Source organism: Carassius gibelio, chromosome A24, assembly GCF_023724105.1.
Source record: "Carassius gibelio isolate Cgi1373 ecotype wild population from Czech Republic chromosome A24, carGib1.2-hapl.c, whole genome shotgun sequence".
Classification (NCBI taxonomy): domain Eukaryota; kingdom Metazoa; phylum Chordata; class Actinopteri; order Cypriniformes; family Cyprinidae; genus Carassius; species Carassius gibelio.
The window spans coordinates 3604420-3625051 of NC_068394.1; the positions used below are offsets into that span (position 1 = coordinate 3604420).

Consider the following 20632-nt stretch of genomic DNA (forward strand, 5'->3'; position numbering starts at 1 on the left):
AAACGGAGCAAATAAAGCAAAACATTGCCGAGACACCCCTAGGCCCACATGGTACCGAAGGCTCGGCAGAGAGCTGCTATGCTCCCCGCTGTGAACTGGGAAAGTGATGTTGGTGCGCCGTGCTCCTCCAAGAGGGTAATACCGTTCCCGGGCCCCCATCGAAGCCCTTTTTAAGTCTGTTGCGTGCAAAAGCATGCCAACATTAGCACAGAACAGTAGCTAATGCACCCACAAAAGCAAAAATTCGACAAGGACCGAGCTAAAAGAAAAAAACATCCGAGTTGGGAATAATTCCCTCAACTGCCGTACCTCAGCACTGGTTTATTTTTAGACGGAACATGTTACATAAGTGACAGACAATAGCAATAAAATGGATCCCATTAATTCCTGATATGTATGGGCTTGTATGCTATTCATTAGTTTAGTTGACACAATAGAGGCGTAATTCTTTTAAAATCTTCCGTTCTGCTCTGTTGGAAGTGTTGCCAATGATTCAAGAGCATCAATATGGAATGATTGCAAAACTTATGTAAACAATTACTTCCAATCATAGCGGTGCGTGCATTTGCATAGGGAGAGAAATGGAATAAGGGGCATATTTTTAGATCTAAAATCTTTGAACAGAAAACTCTTTCAGAGTATGTTTTCCAATCAAAAAGCTCTTTAAAAATGACGTGCAACTGGAATCGTACACGACTATATCAGTACTGGGAAACATCTTCAAGCATCAAGGCCAAAGCTTTATTGTACTTTGTTTCAACAAAACAAAAGCTTTTAAATGTATTGAAAATGCATCTCTTATCCAAAAGAATGGCAAATAGAAATATAAAATAAATGAAAACAATAAAAAGAAAACTATTCCGATACATTTGCAATATTCTCGCCAAAATAAAGTTCTGGGAATGGACGCTGTGGGGAATGCAATCCACTGCGAAGAGTTTGGGATCAAACCTTTATTGTTTTGAAAACTCTAAATTCTTTTACAATACAGTCATTTTTTGTTACTGTGTGATGTGATGAATAATATACAATGTCGTGGTTAAATTCAATAAAGACACACATTCACAAACATGAAATATTACTTTCTATATTTCAACATCCTACAACAGAGGGAAGATATGTGCTGCTTTTCTTCTGACGCTTGTTTTCGACAGCACAAACCTTCCTTTTGAATCAACGAAAGCGTCGTCTTTTTTCCAAAAGTGCATCTGAAGGATCGCGAGGCCTCTGCGGCGGCCGTCCAAATGTACATCATAATAAACAGGCGGGACGTACTGTGCTGAGAGTAACAACCAGCAGCTTTTTACCGAAACCTCCGACTACAACGCATATCCAGACAACTAAATTAAAGAAAATATTATCTATATGCATGCCATGACCATTCCTCTGGTAACATTTACAATAAATTTATATTTTCATAACCTTCTGAAATAGGTAAGCTGATCATGATAGCCCCCCCTCTCCCACCTCCCCAAACCCGATTATAATATTAATGATGAACTAATATGTAACATCCAACTGCTTTTTGTTCATTTTACAGACTTGTTGTGACAGCTTCAGAGCCATCGTAGTTGGAGCCAATGCCCCGATAAAGTTAGAATCATTTGGTCCACATTTACAAATCCTCTGTGTATAAAAAAAAATGAGATAAAATGGTTTGCAACAGAGGTAAAAAAAAGAAAAGAAAAGGGGGTAAAAAGCGAAAAAAGATTTTGTCTTCTAAAGCTGACAAAACAATCAAGGAAGAGCGAGTCTGCTTTAAAAAAAGCAATAAAAACATACTGAGCTCATTACAATATGATCAATTTGTACACGATTACACTTTCTTGTTCCATGGCACGGCCTTTACTCTGTAGAATTTAGTGCCGAGAGGAACTTTGAACCGGTTTAGGGCCTGGAGACAGAATGACAAAAGAAACGCGTTCATAATATATAACAGAATATCACATAAAAATAAATAAATCAAAGAGATCATTTCATATACGTGCGTGAAGTAATGATTAACAGCCGATTATAAAATACACAATTTCTGCTCAAATTAACCTTAAGTTGCAAAACAGAATTAAATGCACAATTCTAAATCAATGTTCTCATCCCGATGTGCTGAGAAGGGACTGAGTATCTGCAAATGTTAAACTGAAAACGGGGTATTGTTTAGTCATCAAGGATGTTATAAAATGAGAGTTCAATAATAATAATAATAGTCAAAAAGCTTATTTACGGAAACATAACACTTCCATTTAGAGCATTTGAATAAATAATAGAGTATTAACAGTTACCTTTTTGGCTTGGCAATATTCCTTCTCCATGACTTTTCCTAGAACCCATGGCCGTCTGGTTGCTCCTGTCGCTAAAAAAAAAAAAAAAAAGTATATTTGATATACAATAAAAATATGTCAAATAAAACTAAAACACACTTTATCAGGAGTAAAACACACTTTCTTTGTCATCATTACAATTTACAAATAGATTGATGCATTAACATATACAATTAATAAATAATTAAATTGAGTAAACATGTACCATCATGTTGGAGCAGAATTGTTATCTGAATATGAATCTGTCTCTTTAAGAAGTCCTCCTGTAGTGTGTGTGACTGACCTGGTTTGAGGTCCAGTGCAGTGAGAGACTCTGAGTGCAGGAAATAAAGGGTGGGACCAACAGTGAAGAGAACGTAATTATCGTGCCTCTCATCCAGGATTATGAGAACCAAGTCGCCCACCTGAAAACTACAAGAAGAGGGGTTTTCTAATGAGGTGGAGGGCTTAAACAGCTCAAATCATTAATGCTAATATCCAACAATACTTACTCTCGAATGGCGATTTTCTCCGAGTGCCGTGACGAGACGGACGACATACTCTGTGACATCTGTAAAACAAATAGTTAGACGGTTCTAGTGATATTCACACTAGTAGATGTTTGTTAGGTTTCCTACGTACACACTCTGCAACCGTTATAAAAATAAAACGGCATAAACTGTATAGCAAAATAAAATCAGTTTTGGTTAAATGCAACATTGATGAATCTCATAAATGTCTCCTGGTGTGTCACTGTTTATAGGATGGAGATTGTACCTAAAACAAATGTATGTGTGCCATCTAGTGGTAAGGAGTAGAACGGTCTGTTAAATAGCATGCATTGGTAGTACATGCATATTACACACAGTAGGGACAGAGAACATGTATAAATAAATAATAAATATGAAATGTGGGATTTAAACATGTTTATTAGTTTCATTTCAGGCTCGTTTGCAAATGAGTTGAAACTCAGCCCTAGCTGAATTACCCAGGCACATTTCAGAGCTGTTTTTCAGACTAAATTCATCTTGTGAATCTGCCCCGAGCTGTCAGGACTCTAAAGTGTGGGTTACGTGTCTCATAAGATGCGTCTCGCGGCCAATAAGACGCTGATTGTAATTTTGCCAAAGAGATTAAACCTATTTACAGAAATGTTCCCAGGGGAAATATAATTAAATTATATCAAAGAGTCTCATGTTTTAATTGACTGCTGATAATGAATGATACAGTGAAGACATAATATATTCATTATTTTACTTATGGATAACAGAATATTTCCATTATTTTACTTATGGATGAAAAAAAAAAAAGCGAATGCCTTTAATGATCGCTGACCTGTGTTAATCGAGTGTATTGTTCTATTTACCATCACTAATTACTGTTTTTAATTGACTGTTCGAGTGGTCAATTATAAACTGAGATCAAGCACAAATGACACAAATACAGATGATCAATTAAAAAGATGTTCTCCTACAATTAACACATTCAGATGAAATATGAGAGCCAAAACTGTAACCAAACACACATTCGTGTCCGAATAAACTAAAATATATTCACCAGTCTTTGACTAAGCCTTTTGTTCTCTTCCTCCTTCATGTGTAAGGTCTGAAACACAATAAGAAATAATTGCATCTAAAATATATATTTAAGAAATGCAGTGATTACATTTGGTTTAGCAAAATACTAAAACATCAATGTGTGTGTGTGAAAGTGAATTACCCTTTCCAAAATCAGTATGCGCTGTTTCTCTTCAGACAGCATAGGGTTGTCACTGCATCAAAATAAATGTCACAAAATACACAGTTCAATAATTCAGCTTTGAATGAAACTATTTTCTAAAAGCCGATAATAATAATTCAAAGCAGGAAATTTAATTAACGTGTCAAGACTAAAAAACACATTTCAGGCTTTTAAAAAGAAAGCGCTGAAGACTCCTCACCTACAGCAAGCGCTCGACTCACATCTTTCCTCTTCTATCTGATCTACCCAGCTTTCCTGTCTCAAACACGTTCATTCAGCTTCTCTAAAGAGACAAGGTCTAGAAAAAACATGGCCTTGCCTCTCTCCACACATAGATCCCTGCATACTTTTAAACCACAAGTTTTTTTTTCTAACTACTGCTGATATTCTACTAAACATAAAAAAAAAAAGAATAATAAAATGATACATGTGTTTGTGTGTGAATCTATAATAAATGTGTAGATTTCTGACAAAAAGCATATTAATCACTAATTCGGTTCAAAAACTACAAACTATAATAACTCCACTATTATTATTATTATTATTATTATTAATATATATATATATATATATATATATATATATATATATATATATATATATATAATAATATACATTTTTTTCCAAATAAGTCTGTCTGTAGATTTACATCCATAAATGTATAATGCATAAATAAATAGCATATCACTTTTCTGTTCAAAACTACAAAACTATAAAACTTAAAACTCCACTCTGTTGTTGTTATTATTATTATTAGCAGTAGTAGCATTTTTTATTATATTAATAATATATAATTTGTTTTTCAAACAAGTCTGTCAGTAAAAATACATTTATAAATCTATAAAAACTGTGCAGATTTTTAATTACAAAAACATATTAATTCTGTTCAACAATTACGAAACTTCTGAAATTAATAAATCTAGCATTTTTGTTTTATTCCTCTCATGACAAGATTAAAAACTGAATGAGGAAAATTAACAGATGTTTTTTGCATGTGTGTGTTTTGGGAAATAGTTTTCAACTGTAACAAACTACATCCCTCTAAAACTTTGACTTTGTTGCTACAAGAGCATGTGGAGTCAAAGTGTATTGTTGCAGCTCATTCAGCTATAACGTTGTGCAGTATTTTTAGCACTTCATTATATGCTGAAGCTGGCTGTGCAGGTTTGCTGATTTACACTAATGAATGCTGTCGAGTGAGAACATAGGCCAACAACAGTTTGTTCCACTGCTATAGAAAAACTCATTTCAAACCATCTTCTGTATAATGTCAAAGACAAAAACGGAGCGTGGTAGTTCAGTTTTTAAATGAGTGAACTTCTGCGCAGATGCTTACTGCACTGTCATCATGCTGGCCTCCACGGCTGACTCCACCCTCTCCTCGTCCTTCAGTGCAGCCATGGACGCCAATCTCTCTGGATCAGGGGTGGACGGTGAGAGGACTTCAGGGTGGGCAGGGCCACAGGCACCCAGAGCTTCCGTGAAGACCGGGATGGGATTAGGAGGAAAGAAGGATGAAGAGACGAGGACGGTGCTCCTCAAACGGTTCAGTTCCTCCTCCATCTGCTTCTTCTCCTGAAGGATGGAGGCACGGTCTTCAGAGAGCGTTTCGATCAAACCTTCATTAAAACAACAAAACACAAGAGGACAATGATCATATGTCGTCCTTTTTTAGCGTTTATTGGTCACACTGACCATTTCTGTACAGTTTGGTAAGAGATGTTTGAAAAACAAGTGAAAATGCACTAAAATCATATGATACAAAATGTGTTATACCTTTATCTTTCTCTTGTTGCTGCGTCAAGTTTTTGAGCTTCTCAGTGAGATCATTGATGAGGTGTTCTTTCTTTAGTTTCTCCCGGGTCAGAACAGTATTGAAGTTTGTCTAGAAATGATCAGTACGTTAAAACAAGCAATTTTAGGGGTTTTAGATCAACAATAACTATATTTTCATTCAGTTCTGTTTTTTTAGTTTTTATTTTTACTTGTCCGGACAAAAAAAGGAATCATTTTTAGCTACAAATTACAATATTTTTAATTATGTTTCATAATATGTTTCACTAAAATAACAAAATATTCATAATAATTAATAATACCTGGAAGATACACAGCTGTTATGAAAGTTCAACTGAATTCATTTGAATCATGCAAGTCCAGGACGGCTATATTAAATACACACTTTTGCTGGAAAATTTGCAACAACTAAATTTAATTGAATTTTTAATAAGTATATAAAGACATGTACAGAATGTAAAATGTAGTGACTCGATAGTTTTTGCCAATTTTTGAATTGCAGTGACAACAAAACTTCAGCTTGATTCAATTCTTACAGTTAAGATCCTTTATATTGCTAACCTGCTGCTCAGCAATGAGCGAGGTCTTCAGGTTCTGCATCTCCTCGTTCTTTGTTCGTTCCAGGAGCTCAAGTTGGGCCAGGAGCGATGCCCTTTCCTCGGTCCACTGACCGCTGTCCAGTGACAATGCAGTGCTGGTCTCCACACCAGTCTCTGTCTTTTCTACAGTAGGGGCCACTCTGCAACACAGAATCAGGTGTGAAAATTGACTCCACCATACTGTAAATCAACCTGAATTTGCATTAATGTATAATTAATGTAAACAAATTACACCATGCAAATTCATAAGCTGAGGAAGTTATTACATTCTGAAGATCCTTCTTTGCATCTTGTGAACTTATAAACTATTCACGATAAGACAAGAACATGTGTAAATGAGGTAAACAGTCGCTTTCTGGAGCTCTAAATGTGTTCACTATTTGCAGGGTTTGAACCTACAACCTTTTATTGCTAGCTTAGAACTATAACCACTTGGCAACACCCACTTTTTCTAAAGTGTTTCTTGTTTGTACAACATTAGTCACCGGAATAAATAAATAAATATTCAAAAACCTCCAATTTACTGGGATTGGTGTTAAGACTTGAACACAAATATGTTTTCTGTTTTTAATTAATCCCTGTTTTACAGGCACATGTAACAGGGTTATCACATTTCTTTGCTAATTTCTACTTAAGAAATGTTTTAATGAAACGGTTCACAGTTTTGGTTGGTTCTTTTTGATGTGCTAATTATTCACTAGAGTGAAATCAGAAAGAGTAAGTGAATGCATGTAGCTTGTGTGTTCTCTGTTTTTAATTAACAGTGAAGTTAGAGGTAGAAGCTTTCATTTTAATGGACTAGAGCAACACTGTTTCAGTCATTTCATTTGTGTCTTTGGCAGATGCTTCCCTCACACAAAATTGCAAGAATTACTGAGTTATTAATGTCTAAATCAACAAGAAACTGAGGTTATCATCAAACAAACCAACAGAAATAAAAAACAAAACATTTTTTAAACAAAATAATGAGGAGTATGTGATTCTGCAAAAACTCTGAAACAATGCTAAGATGGTGTGGGTGTTTGTTCTGCGATTGTTCTGCATTCTGGGTGCTTGCCCAAGTCAGAAGAGCCTTATGCCAAAAAAATAAAAAATTATATAATTATAATAATCACCACTTTGGTCAATAAGATTTTCTTTTTCAAAGAAATTGATCATTTTATTCAGTAATGAATGCATTAAATTTATCAAAAGTTACCTTAAATACATTTATAACGTTACAAAATAATTATATTTCATGTAAATGATGTTCTTTTGAACTTTCCATTAATCAAATGTGACCCTGGATCACAAAACCAGTCGTGTGTCAATTTTCACATAAAAACTGAATAAATAAACTTTCCATTGATGTATGGTTTATTAGGATCTGACATTATTTGTCCGAGATACAACTATTTGAAAATGTGGAATCTGAAGGTGCAAACAATTCAAAATACTGAGAAAATCTTTTGAAGTTGTCCAAATGAATCAATAGTCCCCAGCTAGTTTGTTTAGTTGCAACAATAGCAGAGTTGCTGGGGACTATTTTCAGGCACTGCGTTATATCATTGCGCCTGCTGCACTCATGGTATGGCAAAGTTTCTTGATTGTCACGACTAGCCATACCAGCCTAAAAAAAAAAAAAAAAAAACGCAACTTCTCATTTTCTGTGGGTCTTAGTACATTATATAACTACAGAAGAGTCAAGTTTTAAATAGGAAAAATATTGAAACTATTTGGTAATTTCTGAGCGAGATGCTAACGGTCTTATCAGATTCAATGACCTGTGCTAAGCTAAGCTAAAGTGCTACCGCCAGACCCGGAGTTCAACTGTTTAACTCCAGGGGAGTTGGAAAATGTTGTGTTCCTTTATAGCTGCAGTAGGTAACTTTTGTAAAAATATATTTTTTACATATTTGTTAAACCTGTCATTATGTCCTGACAGTAGAATATGACAGATAATCTGTGAAAAAAATCAAGCTCCTCTGGCTCCTCCCAGTGTCCTATTGCCATTTGCAGAAAGCCATCCGCTCCCGGTAAGAAACAACCAATTAGAGCTGCGGTCCATAACTTTGTTTGTGTTCAAAATGTAGAAAAATGTATATAATAAGCGAGTGCATCATGAATCCATTTTCCAAACCGTGTTTTTAGCCTGTCCTGAATCACTAGGGTGCACCTATAATAAGTGTTTATATTCGGACTATTTTAGATTGCTTCGGGGGTACCGCGGCGGAGTAACCCAGTACCTTTGTGATTCTTCATAGACATAAACAGAGAGAAGTAGTTCCGGCTACGATGTTCTTCCGCAAGACGCAAGCAGTTCTGTTTATTAACTGCTAGAGCGTCAAAAGTTACCTACCGCAGCTTTAAGTACAATTTTTAATTTAACAGCTATCTGCTTTAAATCAGAATCGTAGAATTATTTTCGTGGGAATGTCTGATTAGAAAACTTGCATTTACTTACATGTCAGTGGACTGTCTTTCTTTAAGCTGATTTTCAAGCAGTTCAATTTGTCCTAACAGTCTTGTCTCGGTCTCCTCTTTTTGGAGTTGAAAGTCTCTTGAGGCCTCTTGCAATGCAGCTTTGACTGCGTCCTCTTTCTCCTTCTCCACTCTCTGAAGGGCCTCCACCCTCTCCTGCTCCAGTCTTCCTGACAGTAGTGTGTTTTCTGCTTGCAGGTCTCCGATAACAGTCGATAGCTCTCGCTCTTTCTCCTGGAAAGTCCTCTGATCATCCTCCTTTTGCCTCTGTAAGGCATCAAGCTGGTCCTGGTGATCATGCTGGATCTTCTGGACTCGTTCCTCACAGTCTTTCTCTGCGTCCTGCGATTTCTGTTTGAGTGCTGAAAACTCATGGCGCAGCATGGTGCTCTCCTCTTCATGTCGATCCACAAGTTCAGAGATGCAGTGGTCCTTCTCCAACCTCATGAGCGCTCGGAGCTCGGCCAGGCCCACCTCATACTCTTCATTTTTCTGCTGGAGCTGCTGGTTCAACATGTCGATTTGCGTCTGCAAGGTGGCTGTTTGGGTAGTGAGCTCCTCTCTCAACACCTCCTCTTGGGTGCTTTTGGCCTCCTCGTACTGGAGTCTCATGTCCTCCATTTCGGCCTCTTTAAGAGCCATCTCCACTTCCAGTTTGCAGCGGGCGTCTGCAAGTTCAGTAATGCGAGCCTCCAAGTCTTTCAAGCGTCCCTCGCGTTCCTTGAGTTCAGCAGAATGGCAATCCATGAGATCTCTGAGCTTCACCAGGTTCTCCTGGACGAGTTTGTCAAGTGCACTTTCTTTTTCCAATCTGAGAGACTCCAGCTCTGCTTCATGTTGTTGTTTCAACCGTGTCTCCAGCTCCTGAAGGTGCACCTTCTCTGCCTTCTCCATCTCTTGTCTGACTTTCTGTTGGCTGTGCTCGATCTCAAAGTGAAGGTTCTCCAGCTGCACAGTGACTTCGTCCTTGGAGAGCAATGCAGCTTTCAGTTCGTCACTTTGCTTTAAGAGCTTCTGTTCAAGGTCTAGCAGAGTTTGCTTGTGAAGATCTTTGAGTTCTTGCATAGAGCGTGCTCTCTCACTCTCCAGCTGTGATATTTCCTTCTCCTTACGCTCCACGAGCCCCTCCAATTCCAGCATTGCTCTTTGGATGTCTCGAACAATCTTCTGATTGCCCTCCAGCTCTTCCAGCAGGGTTTGCATCTGCTTTTCATGATCGTCCTTCAAACTCTGGAGACTGGTTTGTTGCGTTTGTCTTAGGTTCTCCTCATGACAGTATCGGACACTGTTAAGAGCGTTTCGGACCTCAGTGGTCATTGTTTTCAGGGCAAATCCAAAGTCTCGTTGCTCCTTCAGAACCAGACCTCGGAAGTGGTAAAGGTCTTCCTTAACTTTCCTTAAACTGTTATGTGACTCTTCCGCAGCAGAACGGTACCTGTCCGCTGACAGCTTGAGTGCTGCAATCTTTGAATTTTCCTTCTCCAGCGTAGTAGTGTCCTTTATGCGTTTGCTATCGATTGCATTAATGACAGAGGAGTAAAGAGACTCCACCATCATCTCTGGGCTTGTGGGATCACTTATGGGATTAGGTGACAACAAGTTCTCCTCAATAACAAACTCATTAACTGCTGACATGAAATCCGACTCAGGACTTCCTCCCAATGAGTCCAAGTCCAAAGAGCCTTGTTGTAATACAGGATCCATATTTGGGTGCCCAATGGTTTCAAAGTCAAAGGTCTGGGCATCTATGCTGTCGGGTGACAGGTCCTCCAAGGGACCAGGAAGCACCAGGGGTTGGCAGTCCGGTGCTTTTAAACTGAGAGTGGACAAAGTTTTGGTGGAGGTAGAGATGATTTCAGTTGTGCTTTCAGATCTGGGTGTTAATGCGGTGGATCTTTGAGCACTCTGGCTACAGGAAATCTAGAAGACAATGCAACATGTCAAAATCATATGCGAAATGACCTTCCCAGAATAGTCAAATTAAACTAAATGCATTTTAAAAGTTGAAACGTATCGGAAGTAGCAACAGATCTTGCATTCATCACTGCCACTTATTACTTTTTAATTAAAACTTATGAGCACATAACGAAACAAATGCTTGGATTGATCGCGTTAAGATCAACAAAATGCATTTAGAAAACAGACAGGGTGAATTTCTATTTCATGCCATCTTTACAGGTTTATAACAGCCAATATTTCAAACACTTAAATGACTGTGAACAAAGTACCTTTTGTTCATTTAGTAGGTCTGTGATCGTTTTTGACATCTCGTCCACACTCTGCACAGCCTGAACCAGCTGATGGAGAACCTCAACATGCTGGTTAAGAGGCTCAAAGTCACACAGTGTGGGGACCCTAATGAAGAAAAGAGGCAACATATCATCATTTAGGAGTATTTAGCCATGATTGGAAGGGTAATGGCTCAAAGAAATGCAGTTTTGCATGGTGAAATAACGGTAGAAATGTGCTATCGTGACCAAGTAAGAGGCATTTACCTGAGGTAAGGCTGAACCTCGGAAGGACAACAGGTCTTGAGATACTGCAGGTCACTCAGGGAAATATCTGGAAGCTCAAAGTCAAACTTTCGAGGCTTTCGGGTCTAAACACAAAACAAACAAACAAACGAACACACAAAAAATGAATGCTGAAATGTCCTTAAAGTCCATGAAGGGATCCTGAAAGATGAAAACACGTGTTCAAAGACTCACGCAAAATGAAGAGGGTGGCCATGAGTCCAGTCCACGAAACAACCGGTTTCTGAGAAACGATTTCCCTGAGACAAATAAAATCAGGTGTCCATGTTTGTTCTTAAAACTGAAAGAAGTCACATAAGAAAATATGAAGAATACACTTACTGAAGAGCTTCCCAAAGGATTCCCTTTGTACTTTTTCTGCCTCATAGAGGTTTTTCCCATCTTTGACAAGAGCACTGGCCCACTGGAATAAAATTAAAAATAAAACATTAACAGCCAGTCCTGATTTATTTTTTTTATTTTTTTGAGAAACAATTAAATGTGCAAAAAAGATATCATATTATTCACTCTCTCTCTGGTCAAATCACTTCCGATTACATCTGCATCTCTATAGAATATGAATGAATGCAGCTGATTCTTACTTGTCTGTAGTGTCCTATGAACATTTTGCGTCTGACCACCTCCACTACGGCGAGACAGTACATCTGTGGCACAGTGCTGAGTGCCTCCACCACCCGCACGCGCTCCAGCAGCTCCGTCAGCAGCCTCAGAAGAGCCTGCAGCTTCTCTCCATCCTGATCAGCGTGAAGCATCACGTAGCAGCACCATCTGATGGAGGAGACACCACAGTGCAGTTAGGAAACACTTCACTTCAAAGTATTGTAGCTCTCTAAAACTGAAAAGTGCATAAAGACTAGTTATGTTCTATCCAAATTAAAAACTATTTAGCATTACCCATGAAGAATACTTACTTGAGTCGAACTTGAAGGTTGTTGGCGAGCTCCTGTTTGGCAGTGGTACATTTCTGCTTGATGTCTAGTAGCTTCCTGTGATTGGTTAGCATGATCATCAGCTGATTGGCATGACTCAGACACAGGTCAGGCAGCACCGAGGTGTCCTTCAGGTTTTCAGCCCTCTTCTGATTGGCATGAAATCCCTAGTAGAAGGCAAAGGAGATCACATGAGGAAGAGTAGCTTTCTGAAAACCTTTGCAATATATTCAAACATTAGAAGCGTGGCTAATAGGGTTGCACGATAAATCGAAATGGAATCAAAATCATGATTCGACAGAAGCTGCAATTATCATGTGTATTATTATTGTAATGTTCGCTAAAATAAAGTATATTTATAATGCAATGCCTTTATCACTGCTTAGAATACTATGAAATATGTTGCATGGCTTATTCTGTTTAAGAAGCACCATCATCGCACAGAAGGATTTATTTCAAACACTTTTGTTTCGGAGTAAAAATATGTTATTAAATGTGGTATTTTCACATGCTTACAGATGGAGCAGCATTTACTACACAGAGCCACAGTTCACCGAGAAGCAACGCAAACAGCTGACATTATCGCTATCTATTTGATAATCACGAAATAAAATCATCCGCGATTTTTTTGCGTAAATTGTCGGTGAACTACGGCTCTGTGTAGTAAATGCTGCTCCATCTGAAAGCATGTGATGATGATTTACTGCTGATTACAGAACTGACAAAATGTGCATGACAATCACATTCGATTAATCGTGCAGCCCTTGTGTCTAAAGTTTGTTTGGTCAATCTGCCACAAAGTAATACAGGTTTATAAAGAGGCTGTTATTGAAGGATGGGTTAGTGCCAACTGTGGCAGACCTCGCAGTAAACCCACAAACAAGTATGTGTCGTAACCGAGCGGCAACCTCTCGCTCTCTCTCGTGAAGCCAAAAAGGAAGTGACTAAAACTGCAATTCATTGACTGGCCGCTTGAGGCTGGCTGCAAAAGGGAGTCAGTCCCATAGACTCCCCGTGTTAAAATGCCCAACTTTAAAGCAAAAAAAAACATGTTTACAGCCTGGTTCAAAAAATGATTATGGTCTATATTGCTAATTTTGCCCTTCATGACAACTGTGAGGGGGGTGAATTTTTTTATAACTCATCCGTTTAAATTATATTAAGCCTTAAAGTTCTGCATAATTTAGGGCGTGGCCACTTGAGTGACAGGTGGATTGCTGCTGCTGACAATGTCGTCGCGCTAGGTGGGCGTGGCTTCAGCAATCAGCTCCCGCCTTTTTGCCCATTTTTGATTATCCGTGAGAGTCGCGCGATGACGTGCTGCCAAGATGGCGACGGCCCGCTCTGCATACTTTAGGCTTCAAAACCGCTATTGAGGAGTCTATGGGTGACGTCACGGACACTATGTCCATATTTTTTTACAGTCTATGGTCGTAACCTATATTTTAAGAGGTTAGCCAATCATATATACATCTCAATGTCACAGTAGCAAAAAAAAAAAAAACAACGGTTTGAAAATGGGCATAAAAATAAAATACCATAATGAGTAGAATATGTCCCCTTCAGGCTGTTTTATGCTGACTATGAAAATGAGCGCTGTTTACCTGAGCAAGTTCCTGCTGTTCATTGACCAACCGTTTACAGCTGGCTATCATTTGGTCAAGAGCATACAATCTGTCCTCAAGACCTTTGATGGCCTTCATGTTCTGATTATCCAATTTGGTAATCGTCTCACGGCATTCAGTTAGAAAGGGTTGGATGATTCGTGGGTCGAGCTGGAAGCATAAAGAAATGACAGAAACAAATAAGAGCTCTTACAGACAGTAAAACAGTTCATTGTTAGTGTCCTGTAAATGTGATGATGATGTACTCTACTGTTCAAAATTTTAGGGTTGGTAAGAAAATGTTAATGTTTTGGGAAAAGGTCTGTATGCTCATTAATTAAAGCTGGATTTATATTATAAAAAATACAGTAATAAGAGCGATATTATGAAATATTTATAAACTACTGTTTTACATTTAAATATATTATAAAATGGAATTTATTCCTGTTATGCAAAGCATCATCTTCAGCATTACATGATCCTTCAGAAATCACTCTAATATGCTAATTTGCTGCTAACTAGTGTTAGAAATACTGAAAATACTCATATATTTAAATATATATTTTAACAATAAATGTACTGTTATTTTTTATCAATTTATTTAATGAGCATTTACTTAGTGTATTAATTTAAGTATTAAGTGTTAATTTATTTTTTTAAATCCCTATTGACCACAAACCTTTATACACTAGTGAATATGATGTCTATGTGATGTATAACTGGATGTTTCAGCCACAGTATATGGTTATATTTTTCAGTATTATATTTTTTTCATATTTTTTTAAATGAAACAAAACATGGTTTGTATTTTAATACCCATTAGGTAATGCATATATTTGGATATTCCAGTGAATTCAATAGGTTACATTTTGTTATTTTTTATTTTTACTTTCTATTAGGAACTTGATGGAGGCAAACAATGCATAAGAAGATTATTCATAACAAATGACTGATAAGTCTGACTTGAGGCCAAAAACAGTGTCACATTACGTAATGTTTGAGATGGGGAAACAAAACACAAGTCTTAAAACTCTAAACCTAACTGGATATTTGAGGACATTGCGAAATATGACAGTATGTAGTTTTTTTTTAATGACTTACTGATAGCATTGCTCGACGTTTGTTGTTTTATAAGCAAATTAAAGCATTCTTCCTCACTAACAACAGCTGCATAAATACATGTAATTAGATATAAATATTATAGCAAAATCTCTGCTGGGTGACACACCTCTACAATCACATGGTACACATCATCATAATGTAAATAAATAAAGGTTTGCCACAGGTCTACAGACTGATTGATAATTTGACCTAGACATTCCCTCTTGATATCACTCACCCTGTTGATTGAATCAAAACACTTCCTCACTACTGACTCGACATCGTTAGGTCTGTCCTGAACATTGATCCAATCCAACAGTGTGACATTGAAAGAGGGAGTGGCTCCCCTCTCTGGAGACTCCTCCTCTTCCTCTAGAGCTTCTTTTAGACTACAGCTGCTCTTCAGTCTGTCCTGAGGGGAGGAGGACGCCTGGGACGACGCTTCTCCAGAAGCAGACACTGGCGAGAATGACTTCCGATTCTTCTGGCTGTCAGCGGGACAGAGGATTGCGGACTGAGTGGATGTTTCTCCTACTTCTTCATCCTCATTCTCGTCTTCTTCATCTGTGGTTCTTGGGTGAGGGGAGCTGGACTTCTCCAGGCTTTCTCGATAGCTCTGCCGAGTCAAACACTCTAGCAGTGGAATCTTTGCCATGACTGAGACAGCAGTGCCAAGCCTGATGAATAAACATTAGAATTAGTGATCTATATATTCTATATTGATCTATGTATTTATATATTAAAGTCCAATACACCCCCATTCAAAAGTTTAAGGTCAGTTTATTCATTTATTATTCAGCAAAAACACATTAAATTGATAAAATGTGTTAGTTAGTAAAGACATTTATAGTGTTACAAAATACAAAATTTTTCTCAAATAAATGCTGTTCTTTTGAACTTTCTATGAAAAACAAATAAATTCTACCACGGTTTCGACAAAAATACAAAGCAATATTTTTTTTTTTTTTTAGATAATAGTAAGGACTGTTTCTTGAGCAGCAAATCAGCATGTTAGAATGATTTCTGAATGATCATGTGACACTGAAGACTGGAGTAATGATGCTGAAAACACAGCTTTGCATCACAGGAATAAATTAAATTTTTTAATATATTCTAATATATAATATTTCTTTTAAATTGTAATAATATTTTATAATTTTTCTCTAAACTGTTTACAATAGAATCTATCTTAGAATTTAAGAGAACTTAGAAAACGTAAAATAAAAAATATAAAAAAAAACATGCACCTGATGTTTTAACAACATAATTATATATATATATATATATATATATATATATATATATAAAAATATATATATTACAAGAAAGAAAGAAAGTTAGAGTCAAAGATTCCCATACTTTGTGAGTTTTAATTTGATGTCTTCAAAATCCTGTTGGTAATTTGTATAAGCAGTGTCAAATTTCATGAGGAGTTTCTGATAGGACAGAGTGCAGTCGTCCAGGTTAGCCATGATGGCCGCCCATCCCTGGTGCTGAAGGTGTTCGTCATGGACCAGACGCTCACAGAACAAGCAAAGCTTCTTGGCAACCTCAAACATTTCCTAAAAAAGGGCACAACAGACCTAATGAGAGTCATTTGAATACAAATGTAAGAAACCCTTCCATCCGAGCCTTTGTCAGTTGCATTCATGCTCTCAAATAGAAGTAATGCTCAAACCTTACATAAAAAGCATTGATATAACATAGTGTGGATGAGCCCAGATGTGTAAATCTGAGAAAATCTAAGAGGACAGAGGTTGTTCATTAGGTCAGAACAGAAAGTTGGCCATTACCACAGCCAGTTGAGTGCGGGAGGCCACGGTGTGAAAGACAGCAGGCATCATGAGGGACTCCTCCACCTTCAGCTCCATCTCATTCTCTATTGAGAAGGTTGTTTTGGGGATGGTTGGAGCTCGGTCAGACAGGATCATCTCTTTGTTGAATAAGAAGATCGGGTTGGTGTCCTGAAGCAGCCAGAAATAATAAAAAAATCAATGGGCATTTGGAAACCATGTTACGATCCTCAATATTGTAGGGTCCTTTTAAATCGACTGACTTGTATGCACTGCTTTTATGGTGCTTCTTAGCAATTTTCATGTCAAGCATTTTAACCGTGTACTTTGTAGCAATGCTCAAGCATTTGACTAAAGAATTCATATATAATAACTACTCTCTAAAAATTTTGTAAATTGCTTGTTACTCACTGTCCCGGCGCTGTAGCTGCACACGCGCCTCTCTGCCACCATACACTCCCCTCCATTGACCACCAGCACCTGGTGCTGGATTGCAATTTTATATTTGGCCTGAATGGCATGTTTAAGGTCCAAAACACTATAAAAAAAAGCATGAAGCATGAACACATTTCAGTTACCTAGTAAAACAAACCAGGACTCAATTTTCAAACAAAACATTTGGACTCATTTACATTAGCAACTTAACCATCATAGCATTATACAGGTATTTACACTGGAATTATGTAATTAATACATTTTTATATTGCATCTCTACGTATAATCCATGTACATAATACATTATTCAATATAATGTGGTTTCTAATGAATATGTAAATATATGTGTGCGCAAATGCATAAATACATTCGTCTAATTTTAGGATGTTTGAAGACAAAAATAAACATTATTACTGTAAGTGTTCATATTATTTCAATGCAATATGTAACAAACAACGAACAGTACTTTCCCAGCATTTAGCCATCTTTGTTAATGTGTAATATTAATATTTATACCATTAAAGGTTGGAAATGATTATATTAGTTAATGCATTGTGAAAATATAAAGTAACATTAACAAATATTAATAAATGCTGGATACAAATTACAGTTCAATGTCAGTTCATGATATCTTTTGCATGAACTGTTTTACTGTACATAACCGTATAGTATTAAACAAAGTCTTCACATGAGGTGGAAACAAATGAAACCTTAAATATTTACGGATTCACTTTTTCTTAAAAACAGTAAATTCTCTTACGTTTGGACAGCAAGTTCAGTGTCAAATGTCAACGTGCTTCCGTTGTTGACTTGAAACACATACAACTTCATGCTGAATTCTCCGCTGAGCCTGCCTCCAGCTTGATTTGTTCATCTAGTCACTTATGGCTGCCTGATCGAAAATAAATGAAAAGCACACACTTCAAGTCAAGTTGCACCAGAACTTAAAACTGATGATAGAAGATATCTACTTTGATTAATACATGGCTGCACTTTCAAAGGCCTTTAGAGACATCTGCACAAGCACACTTAACCTGGAAACCATAAAAGCCTGGAAAACCCCACAGATAACAGGCTACTCACAGTAATCAGGGACATCATTTTAGGCCTTGACAAAACAGAAACAATTTCAGATTATGACATGAGCATTGTATAAATCTCTGAGGTTGTTTGTGCTCCATAACGTGGTTAGATCTGTAAAACAGCACACAGACCAGCATGACCATGTGGCCCAACTCTGGCTGAGTCATGTTGTTCCCTGTGGGGAAACAGCATCAACACATGCAAAAAGAAGTCCCTTTGTATCCTAATTTCCCATGAACGGGCGTAGAACTTTGACAGGACGTATTGTAACAGCTGCTATTATGGATACAAGGAATAAGGCGTGAATACCAGGAATAGCACAAGGTTCCTGTGGCCCATATGGGTAACAAATTAATAAATGTTATTCATTTATAAAAGGAGTAAAATGGCATAAAATACTGTTTTGATCAAACATAAAATGAACCAAATTTTATGTATAAGTTATTTGTCACAACTTACAATGTGTCAATACTGACTGACATCTTTCCTCTTGGCAACAAACTTCTAGGTTAAAATATGATTTTAACCTAGCTTGTTTTCTAAAACACTGATCTGTTAATATGCAAATAAGGGGCTCCTGAAGGCTACAAGTCTTTGTTCCAAAGGCCCTGGTCATTATTTAGGGAGGGTGACGCTATGTCCAAATCTCTATCAAAGCATCACCAGGACGCTGAAACCTCATCAATAACACATTACATGAGAGCTAACCCACTAATACCTCGTTCAACAACCTCAGCCTGCTTTTATTTACATTATCTAATTACAGTTTGAGGCAGAATTCCGTATTAGTGCCCCAAATTATCCGTTATTTGATTTTGCACTTCCACATCCACAGTGTAAGAAGATAAATCTGTATCAAGCAGTCTTACCTGAGCTGTCTTCAGTCCATTCTCTACATCAGAGCAGATTAACAGGGTGTTTTCGGCTGAGATGTGGAGGTTTCTGTCAGCTAGAGGTTGAAGCTGTCGGGCTAACAGGCTAAAGCTCATCACTCCGAACGCGGGCCTTTATTTTTAATTCCCATAATACGCCCAAATTCATCCAGGACGAGCTGGGATAGACTCATTAATGCTTCATCTCTCAAGACATGGATGTTAGGAGGGCCGGTAATAAGATGGGAGTTTTGTCATCGAGCTTTTTTTTCTGGCAGGGTCGCGTAGGGATCCACTAATGTTGCTTCTCTGTGTTTTGTTATTGTCGTCACTGCGCAGCGAGGTGCATTCTGGGAAGGACAACGGTCAGCAGTCAACCGCTGGTCTGGGATCAGTTTACAAGGGTGGCTTTGATTCTGAGTGATGCTGGAGTTACGAGGAAACCGATCTGAAATCAGCCACTTCGGGCTATGGATATAATGACAAGGTGTGGGAGCAGTTTGAACAAATGTTGGGTTTTAACTTTTGTATAATAGTTTAGACTTTATTTATTATGTTGTTTACGTCTAAAGAATGACAAATAACAGATTGTTAAATCCTAAAGAGTTTATTTTTGTTGTTTGATAGTAGTCTTTATCTTTAATTGAATTCTTTATTATTTGCCATGACCTACAATTTAGTAAATCAGTCTGAATTTTTAGTCATTGTTGCTATTTTGATATCTATATATTGTTAGGCCTAAAATAAGTAATACATTTATCTTACATGTATTTTTTTTAATTTTGGCATTTTAGTTTGTTCTGAGTAAACTAAACTGTTAAGACATACAGATTTAAATGTTATTGATTATTTCATTGAATATTTGACTTTATATTTTGCATAAATAATTTTTTCTAATAGCAAATACATTCTGTAAAAATCAGATGTCAGCTCAACTTTGCTGTTAAGTAAATTAATATTTTTCATTTATGGCTTTGTCAGATGCTTTTATCCAAATCGACTTACAATGCACTCTCTCTGTACTTTTTCCCCCCTGCTGTCGGTTATTGACTGGAATTATGCTGCACAAAATGTTATTATTTGGCTTAGTGTTCAGTTATAGGTTTAGTTGTACATTAACCAATTCAGGGATGCTATTGGCATTGCTTAAACTTTTTTATACCCTTTATATAACACCAATATTATTGTGCATTATCCTTTTGAATGAATGAATAGTTTAATATATATATATATATATATATATTGTATTTATACAGTATAAAATCTATCTCAATCTAAACTATAATGAAATGTATTAAATTATAATAAAAAAATTATTGAAAAAAATCGAATTAAAAATATATATATATTTTAAATGAATTCATTTATTGTAATTTCAGTGGAAAAAATAT

The 20632-nt window shown here is 37.0% G+C and overlaps 1 protein-coding gene across 1 annotated transcript; it reads right to left on the reverse strand.

Annotated features, from left to right (window-relative positions):
* Positions 1-938: 938 nt before the first annotated feature.
* Positions 939-19577, reverse strand: LOC127946238 (RB1-inducible coiled-coil protein 1). Its single transcript, XM_052542678.1, has 23 exons — positions 19239-19577; positions 18047-18178; positions 17263-17389; positions 16852-17022; positions 16418-16620; positions 15297-15735; positions 13958-14128; positions 12336-12520; positions 12006-12192; positions 11746-11827; positions 11599-11663; positions 11386-11489; positions 11119-11245; positions 8874-10810; positions 6393-6570; positions 5814-5922; positions 5374-5656; positions 4017-4068; positions 3855-3902; positions 2810-2868; positions 2602-2729; positions 2280-2350; positions 939-1894 (listed from the first exon to the last, which is right to left on the reverse strand). The coding sequence occupies exons 2-23, from the start codon at positions 18115-18117 to the stop codon at positions 1817-1819; spliced, it is 4875 nt and encodes a 1624-aa protein (XP_052398638.1). The 5' UTR covers positions 18118-18178; positions 19239-19577; the 3' UTR covers positions 939-1816.
* Between the last annotated feature and the right edge of the window lie 1055 nt (positions 19578-20632).

Excerpts from the sequence above, each read along its gene's own strand:
- LOC127946238 (XM_052542678.1), bottom strand. The coding sequence starts at position 18,117 with ATGAAGTTGTATGTGTTTCAAGTCAACAACGGAAGCACGTTGACATTT. Across the intron at positions 15,736-16,417 it reads ATCAAATTAAAACTCACAAA|GCTTGGCACTGCTGTCTCAG; the intron begins GTATGGGAATCT and ends TTTATTCATCAG. Across the intron at positions 11,246-11,385 it reads GAGGTTCAGCCTTACCTCAG|GGTCCCCACACTGTGTGACT; the intron begins GTAAATGCCTCT and ends TTTCTTCATTAG.